This window comes from Phoca vitulina, unplaced genomic scaffold (assembly GCF_004348235.1).
Source record: "Phoca vitulina isolate PV1807 unplaced genomic scaffold, GSC_HSeal_1.0 scaffold45, whole genome shotgun sequence".
Classification (NCBI taxonomy): Eukaryota; Metazoa; Chordata; class Mammalia; order Carnivora; family Phocidae; genus Phoca; species Phoca vitulina.
In genome coordinates this window covers 987,962-1,010,411 of record NW_022589748.1, presented here as the reverse complement: position 1 = coordinate 1,010,411, position 22,450 = coordinate 987,962, and the positions used below count along the sequence as shown (strand labels likewise).

Sequence of the window (22,450 nt, the reverse complement as noted above, 5' to 3'; positions counted from 1 at the left end):
AGGCTCTCACTAAGTGGCAGCCAGCCACGCTTGGTTGGGACAGAGCCAGAACAGGAACTCAGACGGCTTGAGCTGTTAATCTTGATACAATGCAAGCTTCTTGATGTTAGATGTTCTTGTTCGCTTCCCTTGGCCTGGGGTGAGTGTTGGCATCAAATGCCAGCCCCCCTTGTCCGCTCCGGACCAGATCTTCCCACTTCCGCCCCCGACCTGATGGGCAACTCCTGGCTGATTTTGCAGATTTTAGATCTTAGGAAGATCTTGCTGTCTGGGCTGTGGAGTCACACGTGGACCTCCCTGACATTCGACACTTGTCCCGATCCCCCGAACATACTGGGAAGGAGGGGAGCTTGTTTTAGTAAAAGGTAAAAACCAAACTGAGCTTGACCGACTCTTCTAGTCCTAGCCCTCTTGACCCATTCTCTGCCATCCACATCCCCGATCCCTTGTCGAGTCCCCATACCCTTCACCCCTTGCACACACTTCCCCTGTCCCGCGGTCATGTCTGTACTTGGGGAGCTTACTGTGCTGTCGCCATGTCTCATTGATTTTTATGTCCTGGGGGGCCCAAGGTGCAGTATCCCCTTGGGGGCTCTCTCATAATGTCGCTGTTCAATGAGCACCAAAACCCCTACACCCCCCAGGCAAGAATGAGCCTCCTCTCTTGGGGGAAAGAGGCAGAGGGAGCGAATGGGGGGCCCAGTGTGGCCATAAGGGGAAGTCTGATGAGCAGGGAAGGGTGGGGTGTGCAATTTCTGGGGTAGCTGTGACCACAGAGTCTGCTGGGGTCAGCCAGGACAAGGTAGTGCAGGCCTGTGGGGCACTCCAGGGCCACCCCAGGGCCACCTTCCATTTCTCTTTACTCATGTATGTGGATTGTCCAGCTCTGATTCACTTCTTTCATCCTTACCAGAACTGGTTCCTCGTTCTCTGAATTCCTGAAACTCCCTTTGTAACTTTCTCTGGACACATCCTATTTTATTTTACCCTGGCTGTTGTGTGAATCTTGCTTCTCCAAGATGGCCAAATATTTATTGACAATGAATGCTCGTCGGCGTGATTTAGAGAAATAGACATTGCTCCCTCCCTGGAGGAACAGACACATTTACCGGAGCAGAAGATTTAATGTGCACGCGATCATTAGATTAAAACATAAAACTGTCTCTATGCCAAGTTGTGGGCCAGGCTGTCAGGCGCAGGCTCGAATGGGGTGGGGGGGAGGCTCCCCAGAGGCAGAGGGACTGGTGCTGGGTTATGAGGGAGAGAGACAGCATGGCCTTGGCGGAGAAACAGGGAGGTCCGTAGGGATGGGGTGGGCCCAGAGCCACATGGGGGGAAGGGAAAAAAACACGCCCACCCTCTCTCCACGCTTTCCTCTCCAGGGAGCAATTTTTTCTCTTCTGGCTGAGGCTTCTTGTCTCTGTCTTGCCCTCCCAACGATGAGCAGGCCTCTGCTCTTTCTGTACCCGCCTTCTGGCTCCTTGAAATAGATGTTTTTGTTCTAGTCTGGTTCCTGGCCCTGGACACCACTGTTTTACTGAGCAAATGCCCAGAGAGACAGTGACCCCGGGTCAGTGGGGGACCTGTGGGTGGCAGGGGTCCCAGGGATGAAGCAGCCTACGTGATACAACACAGATGGAATTTGCCACCGGAGAGTCAAGGGCCTCTCGAGTCACTGACCATTCCTCGCCCTCACTTCCTTGCCATATGGAAGCAGACTCTCTCTGCATGTCTTTCCATCTGAGTCACCCTGGGCTACTCGGTAAGCAGCTGCCTTGATGAGCAGTAAGGCATTCGGGCTGCTGATGTCCTTGGATATACCAGGGCCCACAACCCTTCCCATCACCTTCCCAGGATTTGCAGCTGGGTCTGGGAGAATGGGTGCAGGGTGCTCTCTCTCGACACAGGATTCTCTGATGGTTATTGGTGTGACCAGACAGTCTTGGCTCTGGTTATCACACTTCCTTCCTAGAGCTTCCATCTCACTAAGACAGACACCACGGCTCGGAACAAGACGCCTTGTGTAGAAAGAGGCAGACGTGGCCCAAGGACCAGCAGGAGCCTCCCTTGTTCCTCTGAGCCTCCATTTTCTCTTTGGCAAGGTGGGGAGGATGATGCCATTTTCGTGATAGTGTCGTTAGGATTTCAAAGGATGGCGTGGGTGAAGTGATCGAGTGTATCTGTCCATACAGAGAAAGTGGTCCGTAGGTTTCAGTTGACTTTAAAATGTGCATTTCTGGGGCGCCTGGGTGGCTCAGTCAGCTAAGCATCCGATTCTTGACTTCAGCTCAGGTCTTGATCTCAGGGTCGTGAGTTCAACCCCCGCGTTGGGCTCCACTGGGCATGGAACCTACTTAAAAATAAATAAATAAAAATAAAAACTTGTATTCTCCATTTTTCTTCCTGTGTGTCCTCTCTTGAGCCCCTTGGTTCCCAAGGGGAGACTGGGACTCCTGTGCTGGGGGGGGGGGGTCAGCTCATCGGGCCCTCAGGTAAGGAACCCCAGAAGCTCAGCAGGTGGGGTTGGACAAGACCCCCACTGGGGCAAGGAAGGCCACCAAGGGTTCTGGCCCATGTCTGGCACTGGCAGGAGAGGACCAGGCTTCCCGTGGATGCCTGAGGAAAGCATGATCACCGTGTTAAGAACTTGGCTCTGAAGCAGGTGCTTAAGGCTGGTAGTGCCTGCCGTCTCTCCTCGTCCAGGACCCAGAATTATACCTGAGTCCCTTGCCTAGGTGGCCTTGCTGTGCCCCCCGCCCCCCCCCCGCCCCAAGTGTGTCAGGAAATAGCAGGACTGGGAGTAAAGGCTGATGCAGGCAAAGTGAGTAACTTATTCACGTCACAGCTCTACCTTGGGGGTGGGGGTGCTGGCGGGAGAAGCGGGGCTGCAGGGGTGAAGGGAGCCGAGGTGGCAAGGTGAAGCAGTTCAGACCTGACAAGGGCTCCGGGGCTGGCAGGGCAGGCTGACCTGGGGTGCATTTAACACCCCAGGAATCGCACTTGGGCTCTTTCCTGGAGCCACCGTGTGGGACAGCGTCTAGGGCAGCAAAGAGGAGGCAGGTACCACCCCCATCCACACCTGCCCCTTCTCCTGACCTTATGCAACCCCACGGGAAGTGCCATGGGCAGGGGAGTCGGCACAGGCCGGACAGTCTTGTCTATCGCCTCTACCCCCGCCCCCTGCCCTGCGACCCCCATTGGAGACTGGCCTCAGTCTTGGCCTGTCTAGCAGGCCTCCTTGACTCCCTTAGAGCCAGGGCGTGTCTTGCGCCAAATCTCAGGGGAAACCAGTTGGGGATTATGAAGTCCCAGGTCGTAGGGTGTGTTCCCTTCTGTGTGAAACCTCCTCATGTGTCCCCCCAGGCTTGCTCCCTGGGCTCACACGGCCCACCGCAGTGGGGGAGGGCTTGCCCACCCGCAGCGGACACACTGCAGGCCCCACAGAAGAGGCCCGAGGCCCTGACCAAGGAGGATGGTCAGCTTCCCGCTTCCTGCTTCCCCCTTCGCTGTCCTCAACCCCCGTCCTCGCCACGAATGGTCGAGGTCCTGGCCGGCGGCCAGGGCTGTCTGGACAGGAGGAAACCAGGATGTGAGGCCCGGTGGTGGTGGTAGCCGTGGAGTAGTAACACAGAACACTGAGTCCTCAAGAGCAAAATTCCACCGGAAAGAAAACAATACACGGGAGACCGAGTCACCCTCCAGAGAGCAAGGGGGCAAGGAAAGGGACAGGGCCTTCCTGCCCCAAGCAGGTAAACAACCCCCAGCCTGGGGAAGCCCCATCATGAACTGTCTTCCAGGTAGGGATGCTGGCATGGAAAGCTAGAGGTCTGGGTCCTGCTTTGGGACAACTGGGAGAAATGGTCCCCTGCCCCCTTTCTGGCCTTCTAAGGCAGATGAGCTCTTACAGGGGAAAAACAGGATCTCCTGTCAAGGTCAGGAAGATCAGAGGGAGGCCAAAGGCAGAACTGAAAGAGTATTTGGCAAAGAAGACCAGCCATGCCGAAGCTGGGATAGCCCCAGCCCCAAATGGCCAGTGGGCTGCCGGAAACCAAGTAAGACAACTCTAGGTTCTAGGGCAGGATTTGTGGAGATCGGAGCCTGTGGGAGCTCCATGTGGGATGAAGGAAGCCAGGCCAGTGTGGAGGCCAGCTTATGGTCCCCCACTGTGTGTCCTGCCAGAGGGCGAGCTTTCTTCTTTGTTCAGAGCCCAGAAGAACTGACAGCTGAAAGAGATGGAAAGAGACATCCCAAGAACACCGCAGTGCCCCTGGGATGCATGGCAGCATCCCACGCTGGTGAGGCTGGGGTAAGAAGGATGCTGAGCGTCTGAAAACCCCTGCCAGGCTGTCTGGATACGTGGGCGCCCCTGTTGATGGGTTCAGGCAGTTTCAGACCTGCACATCCATTCATTCCTAAGGCGCTGGGGTCTGTATGCCTCTTCTTTAGAGGTTAGGGGGAAATGTCCCTTCCCCATACTGCAGCGGTACCGCTAGCTAAGTTGTGCAGAAGGGTGGCTGTCTGCCAGGCCCTGTTGTACGCTCAGTAGCTGCGTTCATTCTCATCCGGCTCAGAGACCAGGAGTGGCACTGTCCCGATCCACAGGAGACCCACACACAGGGGTGCTGGATCTCTTGCTTGAGGTCACTCAGCTAACGAGAGGAGCTGGTTCCAGCACCCCTAGCTCTTAACCTGCCTCCATACTGTTTTTCAGTGCTTCAGCTGTCCCCCTGGGGTCCCCTGCACGTCTGTTTCCCTAAGCCCCCAACCCAGGATGGGCCCAGGCTTCTCCCTTACTATGACCCACAGCTCCCCTTCTCACCCCTGGCTCCTTCCTTCCCCCAGAGCAGCTGCTGAGCAAGGAACTGGTTCCCACTCAAGCCGTGATGGTTTCACACTCTCCCCGGCCACACTTGCTCGGGAATGGTGACTTTCTGGTCTTGGTCCAGTGGCTGTCCGCCCCAGCTTCACCTCAGGCTTACCCAGGAGCGTTTGAAAAGTCCTGAGAGCCAGGCGCACCGCTGATGATTTGAATCTTGAATCAGAATCCTGGGATGCTGGTTTGTCTTCACTGGCTCCTCCCTGGGACCGAGATTACAACCTTAGACCACCCCAGCGAGTGGTGTGCAATTTCAGACCCTTGTGGCTCCGAGGTGGCTTTTGGAGGCAAGGGATCTCGTCGCACTAGAAAGAATCTGCCTGACTCTTCCCCGAGGCCTTGAACCTGGGTCGCCTGGTGACAGGGAGCCGTAGCCTCTGGAGGGGGCTGGGGAGGAGGACGTGCCACACTGTCCTTTGACCCATCTGCTCCGTTAGCACTTTCTGGGCGCCGTTCATGTTTGTGGGCTGGTTATCTGTTGACCCTGGACTTCAGGCTCGACTTTGAGATGGGTGGAGAAGGCCGAGAGGAAATGAAAAGCTGGTCCCAGGCACGGAAGCACTGTCTTCAACTTCAGGGCCAGAGAAGCCAGAACGGGCCTCGAATGCCTTAGAAGAGGGACACATGAAATGCTCAGGAAGGCCCCTGTGAGAGCCAGCCCGCGAACTGGATCTGCAAGATGTCACTATCCTAACTGTCATCAGCAAGCTCTCACGGAGAGCTGCTTTTATTGCCCTTTCTGCCCGTGAGGCAGGTAAATGTGCTGGGGCTGGAGATAGGGCTCTGGCCCTGGAGGGATTTAGGGCCCTGTTCTGGAGAAAGGCAGTCATAAAGACAAGGATTTCAGAGAAGGGGTGTGCCAAATGCCTCTTGAGTGATACAGGAAATCAGGCATCCAGCCAAGCGAGATCTGAGGCCTGGGGCAGGCAGCGAAGGGTCCAGGGGCCCAATCTTTGCGATAAGGCAGAGGGGCCCAGTGGAGAGGACGGGGAGGTCGTGTCAGCCTGGAAAAGCAGAGTCATGTGGGGAGAAGGGCCTGGGAAGGGAGAACACCAAAGAGCAGGCCGAAGGATTTGCCCTGTGTGTAGGTTCTTGGTGGAGCCTCCCTGCTCCCTGCCCGTCACCCACCCGCCCAGACCTGCTCTCTTAGTCAGTCCCTGCGCCGGGTACTCCTGCCCCTGCAGCTCTGGGGTGGTGATGAGGCCCCCGTTATTCACAGCCTGAACCGACAACTAGCTCCCTGAGGCATACTCCCTCTTTCCCAGAGTGCAGCCCAACCTGCCAGCTCACCACCCTGGAGGGCTGGCCCCAGACCCAGACGGCCTCTGTGGGTCATGCCAGGGTCGGCGGGAGCTTGGGGCCCTGCGGCTGGAGACCTCTCCCGCCTCCTGAGCCCTCCGCCCTGCACCGACCACCTCTGTCAAAGGATCGGGCGCTCTGGGGAAGCAGAAGGGCAACTGTCACATTTCCAAGATCTAGCTCCTTCAGAGGGGACACCAGTGGAATTACAGAGAGACCAACAGGAGAGCTTTGGGGTCTAGGAAATTTGGGGGGCCTCTCATTCTGAGCTCCTGCTTTAGACTCGTGCTGAGGAACCCATTCTGCTCTGGATGGATCAAGTAGACTAAGCGCTCAGGACAGGCTCAGGGGACCTACGTCTTCAAGTGTTTATCCTTTCAGGAAGTGGCACCCCACGCACTCTGCGGCAGTGGCCGAGGAGGGAGGCAGCAGCAGATCCCGGATGGAAAGCCCCTAACACGGAAACTCCCTGTTGTCACTTCTGCGAACCCCAAGGGGCTGTAGGTAAGGGGAGGAGGTCCTGTCGTGTCTGGCACACTGAGCTGGTTTCCGGGCTGAATCAGGCCCTCAGTTGGGGCAGCAGGTGGAAGGCTGTCACCTCTGGTCTGGGGCAGGGGCTCCCCTGCCCTCCCTCTGTGACAGGGCTTTCCTGCCAGTGGGTGTTAGCGCTGCAGCTGGCCGGCTGGCCCGGGCGGGCTTGTGTGCGAGGGGGTGGGTGTGCGGGGTAGCGGTGCACTTGGGGGGATGGGCACCCGCCAGGTCTGTGTTAATTGCAGGGCCTCCCTAGGCCTGCTGGGCTTCTCCACAAACCCAGTTCCTGTTTGGGGAAGATCAGCAGGAACAGTGGGTGAAAGAAGGAAAGTGGGAAGGCATTCATGGTGGGGACAGGATCTTCTTCTGCCCTATCTGTCCCCTCCATCTACACCATCTGATTTCACATTTTCCCACCCATCTCCCCTGCTGTTCTTATGTAAATCAGCCCTTCACAGAGCCTCCCAAGGAAGCTTGGATCCTACCTTTCCCCCAAAGGCTTTCCAGCCTCCTCCAGGCCACCCGAAGCTGTCTCTGCTGTGAACTTGAACGCTCTTACCATCAGACCCACACAGTCGGACACACCGCTTAGCACCGGATCGTTCTTCGACTGTACCGCACGTGTTGATTTTGTTTTCCCTACTGGGTTTTGCGCCATTTAGAGGTAGAACTATTTGGATCTACGCTTTCCTCCTCTGTGCCTTAATACTGCCCCACGTGGGCGGGACTTGGGCCTGACAGCCAAGTACCTTGAAGTTAACATCGCCTTCTGAGAATTCAATTAGGAAGAAACACGGTTTAGGAGAGGATATTAGCCCTCTGTAGAAATTACCTAGGAGACTGTCTGTCTGTAAATATCTCAAATCCAATTAAGGAGACCTGGGTGAAATCTCAGAAGGACAGATAAGATTGCAAATGCATTTTAGGGACCTAACTGCATTGTCTTCTGCCGGGGTGGGGTGGGGGGGAATGCCAACAGAGGGAAGACTTCTCCCTCATTATGAATGGGGCTTCCAGGGAGACCCAGCTTGGGGCTGGGTCTCTAGGCTGTGCAGGACAGTTGGTGCTCTGTCCCAGAAACCTCACGGGTCAGGCCATGGGGCTGGGTTGTCCTGAGGTGGCATGGATGCCTCAGGCTATCATCCAGCTGTTGAAATCATCCAATGCCTTGGCCTTGTTCTGATCCCATACTCGGTCATTTGATTCTGAAGCCACCAGGAGAGATGTGTCCAGGTGCCTGGGGACCATGGCTCTGTCAGTAAATTAATAAGCCAGCATTTGGTTCCTAGTACCAGTCTTTGTGCACCCAGTTGCAGTTTGCTGGCCCCAAGCTGGGTTTGTCCATGGTGTGCACGCATTAGTAGGGAACCGGGGGGGCTGTGATGGGCGTCCACAATAAAGTCACTTCATTTGGTGACCCACCGCTTTCCCCAGCTGGCCATGTCTTCCTTTGACATTTTTGCACTTGCTGTTTGCATTGGTCCCTTAGAGGTAGGGCCCAGGAAATGCCTTCGGTACGGTGGACTGATTGATTGGTGCCTGGGGGGTGGGAGGAAAACAGCTCAGCCCAGGGCCTTTGTCCCCAGAAGGTGTGGGGAGAAGGCAAATGGTCCCAAAGGGTGAGGGGAGGAAGGAACGATGAGCTTTGACTGGACATCTCCTATGCGCCAAGCACTGGCTAGGTGCGTTTACATTCTGTATCTCATTTCTTCTTGTGGGGGCCCCACGATATCTCACTGCATCCATTATACAGATAAGGAAACAGGGTCCAGAGAGGTTAAGAAACCTATGCCGGGGTGGGGGTGGGGGTGGCGGCGCCTGGCTAGCTCAATTGGTTAAGGGTGAGCTCAGGTCATGATCTCGGGATCCTGGGATCGAGCCCCATGTTGGGCTCGAGCCCCATGTTGGGCTCCCTGCTTAACGGGGAATCTGCTCCTCCCTCTCCTTCTGCCCCTCCCCCGGCTCGTGTTTTCCCTCTCTCTCTCTCTCTCTCTCAAATGAATGAATGGAATCTGAAAGAAAGAAAGAAAGAAAGAAAGAAAGAAAGAAAGAAAGAAAGAAAGAAAGAAAGAAAAAGAAACCTATGCGGGGGTCACCCATTAGTGAGTGCCGGAGCTGGGGTAAAATGTGGCTCTCATCCTGAATCCCATTCTTGGAGGAAAGGAGGAAGGACCCCAGAGGGAAGGCATATAACCTTCCGTGATAAGAGAGGGGCTTCTGGGTGGAGCTCAGAGGCACTCCTGGAGGGCTTTGCTCCTTGCCCCCCCACCCCGCACTTGCCCTTGGGGGGCAGACTTGGCAATCGTGGTCCTCTACTGAGGATTAAATGATAGGAAATGAGCTTCAGGGAAATTCCAGTCTTGATTCTTTGATGAGGTGCAAGCTGGCACGGCTCCCTGCCTGGGAACACCCTACCAGCATGCCTCCCCCCCAATGTGTTTACAACCCCCTCTCTCCTGCAAACACCATCGAGGATGCTTGGCTCCAGCCACATGCAGAAACCCATATGTGAGGCGTGGTCCTGCTTCTCCAACATCTGGACTCAGATGCTCCCTGACAGCTCCCGATCCAGCTTCTGCCTCCCCTGATGACCCACTTCTAGATGTTGCTCAGACATCCCAGCCTCCTTCCTTTCCTCTCCCGCTGCCTCCCTGAGCCCTTAGATGGTGACACAGGCGCTGTGTCTTCCTGAGCATGGACGTTTGTGTCCTCAGGTCTCTGCAGGCTTCCTGCCGCTCCTGATGTTCCTGGGTCTCCATTCTCTTCTCCAGGGATCACTTGGGAGCAAGGGGCTGGGCAGAGGCCAGCACCAGCTGTGGCCTCCTGTGGTCAGTTCTCCATCACTCCCCCGGGGAGGCGTTGCCCACAGGGCCTTCCAGGGAAGCCCATCCCGCTTCCCCCATCCCTTCTGGTTGATGTTTTTTTTAATCACTCTTCTACCGACTTCCTGCATCACCCCGTCCCACCCCCAAAAGATATCTCTGCCTTGAAGCACAGCATCTCCTCAGCTTCCAGACTCTTCCTGGTGGGAGAACCACAGAGGCTTGGGGGCAGAGAAGGGGACTGGGGGGTGAGGCAGGGCGTGAGGGGCCTGGATCCCCCTGCCTGGGCCTGGCAGAGCCGCCCCGGTGAAGAGACAGTGTCTGGGAGAGCAGGTGCCCCTGGGGTAGGCAGGGGCCTCCCTGCATTCTAGCTCAGTTCCCAGCAGTAGGAAACCCATAGAAAAGCGATCTGGGGGGGGCGGTTCTGCCTCCCCTGAGCTTGGGGCTGGGAGCCTCCCACACAGTCTCGGGGAGAGCAGGAAGGGAAGTGTTAGGGAGTGGGCTACGGGAACAGCCCTGCCCCAGCTCTGCAGGGTCCAGGCTCCCTAGTCCCCTTCACTGCCCTCAGGGGGTCTCTGTGGTTCTGCCAGGAAAAGTCTGGAAGCTGGGGTGCTGCATTTCAGGGCAGAAGAAATATCTTTTGCGGGTGCGACGGGGTGATGGGGGAAGTCGGTAGGAAGAGTGATAAAGAAAAACATCAACCAGAAGGGTTGGGTGAGCTGGGTGTGGCTTCCCTGGAAGGCCTCGTGGGCAGCTCCCCCCGGGGAGGAGGGGTGGTGATGGAGAGCTGGCCCCAGACAAGCCGCAGCTGGTCTTGGCCTCTACCCAGGCCCTTGCCCAGCTCCCATAGATCTTGTCCGTGTGACATCATCTCCAATCTCAACTTCCCCATCTTTAAACCAGGGATGATAATAATCGCTACCTCCCAGAACCGTTGAGGGTACTAAATGAGATATGTGTAAAGTGCAAAGCAGGTAGGAAGGGACCTGGCTCAGAGTAAATGCTCAACAGATAGCGTTCATTCATCCATCCATCCATCCATCCCTCCATCCATCCATCCATCCATTCATTCAGTATCTACTATATCCCAGGCACTATTCTATGGGCATAGGATACATCCGCACACAAAACGGGCAAAATGCCCTGTCCTTCTGGGGCTTGCGTCCTTCCCAGGGTGGCAGACGGAGAGGAAACAATCGACAATAAATAAACAGGATAAACAATGAAATGAAACAGTACCGTAGAAGGTTGAAGGACTGGGGGGGGGGGGGTAGAAAAAGGACAGTAGAGTGGTTACTTTTCTCTCCAGAATTTGGATAACTTCACTCTTATTCATGCCTCCCTTCTAAGGAGGAGGGATAAACCTCTTCTGCCCCAGGGCCAGCCGGCCAGGGGCTTCGCCTACTCCTGTCACTGCTGCATCCCAAGTGAGGGACGGTGACTAGGTTCCAGGACTAATTCGCTCCTTTGTTCCTTAGCCAACAAATATTTACTGAACACCTGATCTCGGAAGGCTCCGTGTGAGTCAGAACCTCTTGTCCTGGGGAGGAGGGGGCTGCGTGTGAATAATCTAGGTGAGAAAGTGACCCGGGTCGCTGACGGGGACAAGCAGGTCTGTGTGCCCTGCATGGTGCCCTACAATCTCTGAGTCCTGCCCCACCCCCCACTGGATTTGAGGGGCTGTTCCCTCTCGCCTTGCTTTGGCTGTTTTCTGCCGGGAAGCTGATGGACTGTCGCTACCTTAGTGTTAAGGGGAGACAGTTCTCTGTGTCTGAGGGGGAGGAGACATTTTCTGAGTTGACCCTTGAGCAAAGTCAAGGCCAGAGAGCCCCATTCCCCTGCCCTCAGCAGTGAGGAGGGATGCTGTGACCATCTGTCCAGTCGTGTGCCCAGCCTGGGATACGTGGCCGTCTCCCCGCCCCTACAGTGAGGCCTCGGCTGCCCTTACAGGGAGGCTGGCCTCACCCCGGCAGCGCAGTGCAGGGGAGAGAGGCCCCTCGTGGCTGTGACCATGGCATCCTGCTGCAGACCCCAAGGCCTTGGGGGAAAGGGAGCAGCTCCACCATCGCTGGGGCTGCCTTCTCAACCGCGGAGGAGGAGAGACCCAGGTCTGAGGGAGGAGGCTTGGCCACATGGCTAGGAACCCCAGGCTGTGTGTGTCTGACCGCAGAAGCAGACGCTCTGCCTTGGGGTCTGGAGCTGGGAACAGGCCGTTCTCCCCACAATCACCGCTCACATGGACCTGCGCCCGGCCCCCTCAGCTGCTGAGTCATGCTCCCCGGGGTTCAGGGAGGCGCCGGTCCAAAGCCGGGCTGAGTCATTCGATGATGAATTGTGGAATTCTTATTCAAGCTGTCACCGCAGCAGTGGTAGGCCCTTACCCCCACCCCCTGCTTCCCCACCAAGCCACTCAAAACGTTCTCTCCTCAGCTCTCTTTTCTTCTCCATCTTGCTCCCTCACCCCGGCCAGTGAGCACCAGACGGTGGGATGCTCATAAGTATCTCTGAGTTTCCCTTCCTGTGTCTAGATTCCAGACCTATTATAGGGACAACGGCCTGGTCTGTGAGCTTAGGAAAGAACCTCCGATCTCATTCCATTCAGCTGTCATTGATGAATGCAGGAAGAGGGACACAGGTTCGGGAGTCAGGGCTGGTTGGAGTCAGAATCCAAATCTACTTATAACAAGCAAGCCTCACCATCTTCAGTGTCCCTGTCTGTCAAATCATGTTAACGATTCCTACTTTGTAGGAGTTGAGGCTTCTGGAAGCCGATGGGTAGGAAACACAGGTAGGCGGGCGCTCTGTAACTGCTATTCTATCTGTATTCGATGGGGAGGCCAGAAGTTGTGCGGGTTAAGCTCCTTCCCCTTCTGGCTCGGCAGAGCTGGTGGCAAGGGGGCAGGAGTTCCTCGAGGGGCTCTGGACACTAGGTCAGGGTGGGTGGGGTTGGCTAGTAAGCAGACAATCCTAGAGCCCCAATACCTCCCAGCCCTGCAGGGCCCACCCTGCATGCTGGAAGGTGCCCACAGATGCCTGTTTGGTTCCTCCAAACCAGAAACAAGCAGAGACTGGTGGTGGGCACAGCCACCCTGACCTGGGCCCCTCGCCCACCTCCCCCTACCCCACCCCTTCATGCAATTGTACCCCACCTGAGTGTGCCCACATGCAGGTCTGCCGAGCCAGGTCACCTGCTGGCTCCCACCAAGGGTTAGCCTGGAAGATCCACATCTCTGCCCAGAGGCCCCCTCTGTCTATAGGGAGGAGTTGGGGGGGGACTGGGGGGGACAACAGATGGTGACTGTGGGTCACCCTGCTCCTGTAGTGTCCCCCAAGGACTGTGTGTTGGCATCTTTGGAGCTACAGCAGGGGAAGTCATGATATCTGGGTCCTTTGCTCTCCGGTGTTGACTGTTCCCCACGGCCACGAATCCATCTAAGAGAGGGTTCACGTTTTTTCAAAAGAATTTATTAAGAAACAAGAGAAAGATAGGAAGTACACGAAGGAATGAAAGCTTCCCGCGCAGATTCTTCAGCCCAAGGCAACTAAGAAAACTTTGCTGGGCTGACACCATGGGTACCGAGGTCCCGATTCTGTTTTCAACCCCGTCTCTCTTGGCTGCTAAGCCAACCAGTTCAGACTTTCTCTGGAGACAAGTCAGGTTGTCTTCCCAAATCTCCCCAAAACTCCTTCTTAATCGCCTCTTTATATACAGGCCCTTCTCTACCTGGTCCTGAAGGCTCCTCACCTGGGGCTTCAGGTGAGGTCCTGCCTTGATCCCACTGTACCTACTCCACTCTCCTATCAAAGGCCATCCGTGGTCCCTGGAAAACCTATTTTTGCTCCTGTCCTGACCCATTTAATTAAACTCTATTCACGAACCAGTTGGGCAGGCTGGTTCTGCTATCTTTAGTCAAGTTACCTATTTTCCTAAGTCTGCATCTGAACTTGACTTTTCTCCAGCTAGGAACATCTTCTTGGACACACCCTGGCAGCTCTCTGCCCCAGCTAGTCCAAAACCACTCCCTCCCCACCGCCCGAAGTGGACCTCTGTGCCCTGTCCAATCTCCCATTTCATTTGCAGGATGACTGTAGTCGTCAGCTGCCCTGTCACAGACAGATGGTCAAACACCTTGTTCTTGGCACCCACCTGTCGAATCCTGCCCAGCCCAGATCACCAACTTCACCCATTTCCTCGGAAGGTTTCTGACTTCCCTCTCAGACCTCTACCCTTCTGGAATTCTATCTCTGTAACATGTATTAGAATGACATGGCTTTACAGATACAGTAATAACAAGATTACAATGACAGGAGAGCTAGTCCCTCCCAAATTATAGTTCCTCTAAATTATCAAAAGATCGGGCCATGCTTGCCATTTTGAACTTTTCCTAAGTGTCTATGGTTATCAGTCCTTCATTGGCACAGGCTGGTTCTCACCTGGCTTTCAGAACAGCACTGAGTCTTAGCAAGCTGGCCTTTGGTCCCTTCTGCTCCTACACTTACACATATGGCTTCTTCAAATAACTGCTACAAAGCAAAACAAAACACCTCCTCCAAAGGAGAAACAGGTAACAACGCTACCCGGACCTTCTTGAGCTTAACCTCACAATATGTGCGTATAACCCCCCCACGCAGGCTTACGCCAATGGAAGAGTTTGTGTTAGGTCAGCACAGGTCAGCTAAGCTTGTTCCGAACCCATACCTCGGATTTGAGCACTTCTCCGTGCTTCTCACCCAGTACTCACAAACAACCCCGAGAGGTGGGCATGGTGCCTACTGTGATCCCTGTTTTACTGATGTACTAACTGAGGTTCAGAGAAGTTAGGAAGCTAGCCAAGATCACACAGCTATTTCGTGGAGGAGCCGGAGGTCTCTGGTACCAGGTCTCTGCTACCTCATTCCCTTCCCTTTATTAGACACAAAGACTACGGAAGAGGTTTTCTACTCCCTCTCTGTCTACCCGAACGGCATGCTTCTTTCACCGGTATGTGCACAACCTGGAAAGTTCCAAACACGAAATGGAATGATTGATCAAGTTAACTGTCATAGTCAAATGTGGGTGTGGGTGTGTGTGTGTGGGGGTTGTATCTTTCAGGATGTTCCTGATTTCTTAACATCTGTAGTTTAACCAAGAACTTTCTCGCCGTGCTGTGTAGGATCCCTAGATCACGGTTAAGGTGCTGGAGATTTTACCCCCAAATTATGCTCAATGCTGTACTTTCCTTCCGTTTCACCTTTTGCCAGTGTTCCATGCCTTGCTACCCCTGCCCTTTAATGAGGAAAAGTTAGTACTTCGTCAATCTTCCAATGCCCGGCCTCCCAGGATCCCTACAGCTTCCTGGAAAGTCACGTGGTCCCTATAGCTCTGAAGCATCTATGGGATTCTCTTCTTGCAGCCAGGTGACATTCCCATGGTTCCCATGCAGCTCTGCAAATTTTTCTAACCCAAAGGTATAGGATCCCCTAGAGCCTATGACTCACCAGGTCCCCCTTCGCACACAAGCAAGACACCCCAGTCTCATCTCTTTTGTGACTCAGCTGGGCCACCCCCTGGGAGGCATATGGTGGCCTGTGTCCACAGTGCCCCCTACCAGAGATTTCCCACAAGCCAAGGTTTTGAACAACTTGATTGGCTGGGGCTTGGACATCTGAGGTGGGAAACCTCTGGAAAGTCTTATTGCTGTCTTGTGCTTTTTCTAGATACTAATTCTTTTCACAGACGTTCATTGAGCACCTACTATGAGCCATCACTGTGCTCTCTGCAAATAGAGCTGCAAGGAAGCGAAGACATTGTCCCCACCCCCACCCCCATACAACTCACCCGATACTAGTTGGTTCCCTAGAAACACCACTTGGTCTGAATTAGTTGGTGAATTCAGCAAGACCTTCCCTTGCCTTGTGGACACTCCACAATGATCTGATCACCCCGGAGGACTCGCTGACCTCTGCATACCTCCCCAGGGCAGGGGCAGGTTCCTTGGTCAGTCACCAGACAGGGCCCCCCCCCTCTGATGGCCCTTCCTCCCTGCCGGGGGCCCTGGCCAGCTGGGAATTCTCCTCCAGACTCCTGCCTCTCCTTCAAACAGCCAGTCTCGTTTGCTCTAACTGACACATTCATTTGCAAATCCAATAGCTATTCTCGAATATCATTTATAGAGGTGTATGTTTTTGAAGTAAATATTCAAGCATACATGTTATTTAATGGTCAATTATAACTGAAGTAGAAATGTGCATATATGAGTAACAGCACGAAAGGACCAGAACCCAGTCTCCCAAATCACTATTTACAAATATTGAACCTATTTCCACTCGATAACTATTCAGACATAATTTTACCTTGTGGCTATCATGATGTGATCATAATTCCAAATTCTCTCTCTCTCTCTCTCTTTTTTTTTTTTTGCTATGATTGCATCACATAGCATCATATTCTTCAAAATAGTTTTCATAGTTGTCATATGTGAAGGTAATAGCTCATGGTCCTAATAGACCACAATCTACTTGGCTGTCCCCCACAGCCAAGCAGTTTCCAGTCGATGACTGTGATATAGAGGTGGCCACAAATATCTCTGTGCAAATACTTTCTTTCTTTTGAATTATTTTCCCAGAATGTATTCCCCAAAGTGAGATAACTTAGTCTTATAGTCATTTCTTTCTACCTTTGTCAAGTATTGACAAACGGCTCTCCAAAAAGCAGCGTTCCATAGCGCTGGGAGTCTATCACCCCACGACAAAACTTTTCAATGTATTTTTGGCGAATGCAAGGGGTTGACTTTATTTGATAGTTTCCTGGTGCTGGCCTGTGTCTGTTTCCTCCTGGGGGCCAGCCTGTTCGGTCTTTTGAACCAAGTACATCTCTCGGTCACTGTTTCTACAAGAGGCTCAGCTCTTACTCAGACCAATTCTATATAGTTTCCTCCTCTTAACTGGTTTCCCTTTCATCTTTCATTATTTTTTGCTACACAAACGTTTGAAGTTTTTATATAATTAAATTTGTCTGCCTGACATTGACGATTTCCCCTATCACTTCAACGAACAAACAATGACCTCTCTAGAAAAGGGGTTTCTTTTCCCCACTCCGAATGCCCTGCACTTTCCCTCCGAACTTGTCCAAAATCCCTCTGGTTCCCATGAACATTCCCTTGTCCACGATCCCTACATTAAATTCCCTTTGGTCCTCACGCGACTGCTCCTGGCTCAACATGTCCATGGCCCATGCAAGAGACCTGCGGTCCCGGCTCACCTCCAGCGGAATCCTTCCCTGCGGATTTCATTCCTCTACCCAGCCCAGCCCCACTACTGACTTCTCAGGTTTTCCAGCTGCTTTGGCCCCGGAGTCCCACACCTGGCCTCCACGGTTTGGGCGAGGTTGTTGTCCTCAGCAACAATGGCCTACCTGAGGGCAAATCCCTTCACCCTTTAGTTCAGCCAAATGAAGGCCAGATTTTCTCTGTACTTTGCTGGGGGACACTATGACCCGAGGAGCCTCTACTTCCTGGCCGCGGCCGTGTCAAAATCCGAGGCCTTGTGCGACCTGGCCTGTCTCCCTGGTCCAGTCTGAGGGGAAACTGGGTTCTCAGCTCTCTTCCAGAAGGCACATGCCTGACGTACCTGAGCCCTTCTTGGCTCCGAGGATTCCTTCTGCCAAAGCTCCCCAACCCCCCTCTCTCCCCCAAAACACACTCAGACTCTCCCTGGGCCATTCCATCGGGAATGGTTTCGAAGAACACTTAACGAATTTCAGAAACCTGATCTATGAGGGCAGTGGTGACGAGGCAGTCACCCACAAAAGCGGGAGGCACGGTTAGCTCCGGCGCCCTCCTCCCCTCCTCCTCTGCTTCTGAGAGCTGGGGTCACAACACCGCCCTTGGTCCCATCCCTGCACCCCCGATGAGGGGTTAGCAGTTTGGCACTTCACATTGAAAGGTTGCCAGGCCCTGCCCTCCGGGAAAATTGCCCTCAGCCACCACATCCCATGGCCACCTCGCCTCCCTCGTCCCTCCCTACAACCCTCCCCCCTCCCCTCCCCTCCCCTCCCCGAGTCCCTCCCCAGTCCTAGCCCTTTAACTATCAGGAGGGCGGACCCGAAAGACATGGATGGTCCCGTTACTGAGGGACACAACCAGGTGCCTGCCGTCCACCATGGTGGTCACCCTGGGCTTTTCCAGGCCATGATAGGCCGTCAGGAAGTCGCCGAGCAGTGACCCCTTCGGATCCAGGATCACCACCTTGTTGACCTCGCGAAGGGTCAGAAAGATGTAGCCTTTCTTATCCACAGACACAGAGCCTGGCTGGCAGCCGTGCAGGCCCGGCCCCCGGTACTCCCCGATCACCTGACCCAGCCCATCACAGACCACCACGCTATTCTGCTGCCAATCGGACCCCACAAAATTGCCTTGGGGGCTGGCCGTCAGGAACACCAGCGCCCGCAGGCCCCTGTTGGCCTTGCCCCCCGGGATAAACCGGGTGGCCAGGCTGCCTTCCATGTTGTACACCTCCACGTGGCCCGACACGCTGACGGCCACCCGGTCCCCGCTCGGCATCGCGGCCACGGCATGGCTGGCCTGGGAGAGGCTCAGGGCCCGGCGCCACTGCACCTCGCCGTCGGGGCTGATGAGGTAGAGCCTCGCGCCAGCCGAGAAGGCCACAGCCCCCTGCAGGGCGGCCACGCTGCAAGGGGAGCAGCCCTCGGGGACGGGCACCGCGCCCCTGTAGTCGCCACTGAGGGAGAAGCGCTTCAGTGCCCTGTTCTGCTCGTCGGCCACCAGGATCTCCCGGGGGCCGAAGGGACAGAGCCCTGTGATCCGAGGAGACCGCTTGTCTCCAGGCATCCGTGTGGGGAAACTGCAGGAAAAAATGGGCCTGGGGAGGAGGCCGGAGCCCTCCAGGTTTAGCCCAGGTGCTGGGCTGGGCTCCCGGGAAATTGACTTGAGCCTGCCTTTGAACTTCCTCTTCTTGTTGGATCTGCTGCCCCTCGGGGTCTGGGCTCCTTCGTCTTCTAGGGGTGTCTGGGCTCTGCCCTCTTTTGGGGTCTGGGCTCCATCTTCCTGGGGCGTCTGGGCTCTGTCCTCCTTCGGAGTCTGGGCTCCATCTTCCTGGGGTGTCTGGGCTCTGTCCTCCTTTGGGGTGTAAGCTCCATCCCTGCTCTGGGGCTGGATTCCACCTTGTCTCTCGGACTTGGCTCCATCCCGCGTGCGGTTCTGAGCTTCATCCCCTCCCTGGCTTCCCGCTTCGTCTTTCCCACTGTCCTTCTGGAGCTGGGGCTCGTCAAAGGAGAGCCGTAGCAGGGGGCAGTTCTTGTCCAGGAGCCCAGGATGGAGCTCCAGCCGGGGCAGCAGGCAGGGGGCCGGCCCAGGCATCCAGGGGCAACCCTGTAGCTGCCGGAGCCTCTGGGCAATCGCCCCTTCCAGCGAGAGTATCTCCGCCTCGCGGCCCAGGCTGAGCACCCGACGGGCGAAGGCGGCCGCCGCCCTGGCCACCTGCTCCCGGCTCTCCAGCTCCCCCAGTCTCTCCCGGGCGGCCTCCTCCGCCGCCTCCACATGGGCCCGTAGCTGCCCCAGCACCTCCTGCTTCTGGGCCAGGAGGGCCCGGAGGACCCCCTCAGTCACCTCCTCCACCTGGGTCCCCACTTTAGCCGCCTGCTCCCGCAGCCGGGCCAAGGCTTCCTTTTCCACCATCCGGGCGGCCTCGAGCTCGGCCAGGCTGTTGTCCACACCAGCCAGCAGGTCCTCCAGGCCGGGCCTCCGGGCACGCACGGCCTCGGCCAGTGGCAGGCAGGGGTGGTCCAGGTGGGGGTCCAGGCGGCACTCACGGCACAGCAGCTGGGAGCAGGGCTGGCACAGGAAGCGCAGGGCCTCCCCAGGGTGCTGGGGGCACTGGGCCGCCTGGCGCTCCCGGGCCTCCTCGTCGTACCAGCCCGCCCTGTAGCCCACCAGGTCCACCACCCGGTGGTTGTGGGTCTGCCGGGTACAGCGGTGGCCGTCGGCACATGCCTGGCACAGGTCATCCGCGCAGTCCAGGCACCGGGCCGTGGCCGGGCCCCCGGTGCCCGCCCCCCCGACCAGGGGACACAGCGCACAGGCGGGCTTCCCCGCGCGCAGGTCTCCGCCAGCCCGGGCCCTCACCAGATCCAGGAGCCCATTGACGAAGAAGTTGGTCTTGAAGGCGGCCACGCCCGCGGGCGGCACGGGCACGGTCTCGCGGCACTCGGGGCAGCGGAGGTGGCCGCCGTCGGCCAGCTGGGCCAGGCAGCCTTGGCAGTAGGTGTGCAGGCAGGGCAACGTTTTGGGGGCGCGGAGCTGCTCCAGGCATATTTTACAGGCCAGGAAATCGCTGCTCAGGGCTTCCAGGAGGGAGGGCGAGGATCCCTGGGAAACCATGCTGCAAGCGAGCGGTCGGGGTCAGAGTGCAGAGAGGGGCCTCCTCCACGGCCCCTCCAGCCTGCCATCCTGCCTCTCCGCCCCCCCCCCGCCCCCAATCCTCAAGCCCCTCCAAGTCTGGGGATCTCACCTGAATGGCCAGGAAATCTTCTGGTCTCCCAGGGCCTGCGGCCGCTTGCTCTTAAACTACGTAGCCGCCCGGCTCTGTGCATATATTCAGCGAAGGGGCAAAAAGTAACCGCCTGGTGCCTAGTACGTGAGAAAGGACCCGACCAAGAAGCCCAGCCTTAGGGAGCGGACAGGGTAATGATTAGCACCCCGGGGTTGGCGGGCCTACAGGCAAGTGTGGTTTGAGGCCTGTGTGAGGAGGGCTGAGGTCCAGCCGGGGGGCAGGTGCTGGGGTGGGGGCAGGCAGAGAAGGGACGCAGGGGAGGGCCCAGGTGGGCAGAGTCACCTTGACTCCTGGCAGCTTGGGCAGGAAAAGGGGGCCACAGTTCCTGCAGCCCCACACACGGGTCTTCTTCTAGACCCTGGGAGCAGCATCAGGGGTCGTGCGGGCCCTACTTCCTGCTGGACTAACTCAGTAGGGGTTCTGGAGCAGAAGGAAGGAAGGCTGTGGGGAGGGGGCTGCCCTGCTGTCCTTCCAGCTGCTAGACCTCGGGGTCACCAGGCCCCCTGCCTCATCTCCTAGAGGCCTTTCTGCCTGTCCTGCTGCAAGGGGCCTCCGCTTTCCTAGAAGCCTCAGAGTTGTGTGCATCCATCTGTGACTCCCCCCCACCCCAGATGCCAGCATAGTGGCAAAATCCTCCAGGAAGAGACTGCCGGTGGGAGAGGGGTCCCCCCAAACTTCTGGGGAGTGGGGGCCGGAAGGAGAGGCCACAGAGTGAGAGGGGGCTCTTTCCCAGGTCAGGTCAAGCCTCTGGTCCCAGAGTGGGGCGAGGTGGGGTGCTCCCGCCCACCCTCTCCTCTCCTCCCGCCTTCCGGGTCCCTCCCCTCCCCCTCCCTCTTCCTCCCGCTTCCTTCCCCCCACTCCCTCCAGCTCAGCTCCTCCTTCATCTGCCCTCCCCGGCCCTCCTTACCAAGCCTGAGCTGACCTTGGGCTCCAAGATGGGGAGTGGGGGTCCCCCCCGAGGCCTGGACGCGGCTGAGGCTGGGTGCCTGAGAGAGAAACAAAACTGAAACTAATGGTACTTCAGCAACTTCCGTCCCCAGCCCGGGACACCGACTTGCACGGCCTCAGGCCCCGCCTTCTTCCCTACCCCAGCCTGGACCTCTTCCTCGGGAGGGGGGCCTCCACCCCTGGCCGCGGGGCCCCTCCTGCAGGCCCCGGGGCTCGGTGGGCCTCCCCGGGTTGGCTTGTCCGGATCTAGTGTCGGATCCGCTCAGCCAGCCAAGTGTGTTTGTCGCGCACACGCAGAGGAACGGCCTGAGGACACTTCCTCTGAGGGGGGAAATTAGAGATCCTCCGTGATCCAGAGCCGAGTCCTGGGGCCAGGTCTCCCGCTGAAGCAGCATAGCTCCAAAGCCAGTCCTAGGTGGGGCCCTTCATGCCACAGACCTTTGCTGAGCCCGGGGAGAGGCATGGCAACCAGATGAGGAGCTTTGGAACTGGCTTAGGGAAGGCTTCCTGGAGGAGGCATCGCTTGAGATGAGTTTGAAGGGCACACAGGAGTTTGGGAGGAAGAACACAGGGAAGAACGTTCTGGGAATCGGGAACAGCAAGTCCGTGGGTATAGAGGAATGAAATACCCCAACCCTTCCCAGTGGCTCCAAGTAATTTGGGATGGTTTGTGGGAAGGGGACATGTGTGAGGGGCAGCAGATGAGGTTATAGAGGGAGGGAGTGGCCAGATCGCAGGGGACCTTATGTTCTCCATGAAGGAGTCTGAGTTTTATCCAAAAAGTCAAAAGAGACCAGTGAAGGATATTTCCCCCGATATCTTATGAAAAATCTGAAGCGCAGAAAAAGTGGAAGGAATTGCCACAAACACTAATATACCTACCACTTAGGTTCTACAGTTAAGATACAATGGTTGATTTATTCGCCATCTATCCGTGTATGCACCGCTCTGTTCACAGTGACCCCAGGAGAGCTCACTGTGGCAGCAGGGTCCAGGGAGAAAGTGGAGGGGTCTGAGCTGACACGTGGCCGCAGGACAGAGAGGAGGATGGAGGATGGGATCCTTATTTGGGAGCTATCATTGAAGGCCACGAAGCCAGCCACAGCACTGGTGATGGGCGCTGGGGAGGGAGGCGAAGGAAGGAGCGCAGGCTTTGCAGGTCTGGAGGTCAGAAGGGAGGGTGAGGTTGGCGACACCCAGGCTTGTAACCTTTCTATACTCTTCTGTGGTTTTGATGAGTCACTCAACAGTGCCCAAAGTGAGAAGAGCAGAGCTGAGATGGCACTATGGGGGACCAGACACTTAAGGGCCATGGGGGAGGGACTGGGGCGTGAAGGAGGCTGAGCAGTAGTGGTCAGAGAAGTCGGTGGAGATCCAAGAGAGAGACGATCACAGGAGCCACGCCGGGGAATGTTGCGCTTCCAGA

At 56.5% G+C, this 22,450-nt stretch overlaps 1 protein-coding gene across 7 annotated transcripts; it reads right to left on the bottom strand.

Annotated features, from left to right (window-relative positions):
- Positions 1–17,564: 17,564 nt before the first annotated feature.
- On the bottom strand, positions 17,565–21,293 carry TRIM56 (tripartite motif containing 56). Of its 7 annotated transcripts, none has more exons than XM_032431070.1 (4): positions 21,164–21,293; positions 20,984–21,062; positions 20,035–20,153; positions 17,565–19,905 (listed from the first exon to the last, which is right to left on the bottom strand). In XM_032431070.1, exon 4 carries the CDS (start codon positions 19,902–19,904, stop codon positions 17,589–17,591), a length of 2,316 nt encoding a protein of 771 aa, XP_032286961.1. In that variant the 5' UTR covers position 19,905; positions 20,035–20,153; positions 20,984–21,062; positions 21,164–21,293; the 3' UTR covers positions 17,565–17,588. The 7 variants fall into 7 exon arrangements, with proteins under 7 accessions (XP_032286961.1, XP_032286963.1, XP_032286966.1 ...); XM_032431072.1 differs by having other exon boundaries at positions 20,999–21,062; XM_032431075.1 differs by having other exon boundaries at positions 20,035–20,108; positions 20,999–21,062.
- Between the last annotated feature and the right edge of the window lie 1,157 nt (positions 21,294–22,450).

What these genes read in the sequence shown, in the direction of transcription:
- TRIM56 (XM_032431070.1), bottom strand. Translation starts at nt 19,904, where the DNA reads ATGGTTTCCCAGGGATCCTCGCCCTCCCTCCTGGAAGCCCTGAGCAGC.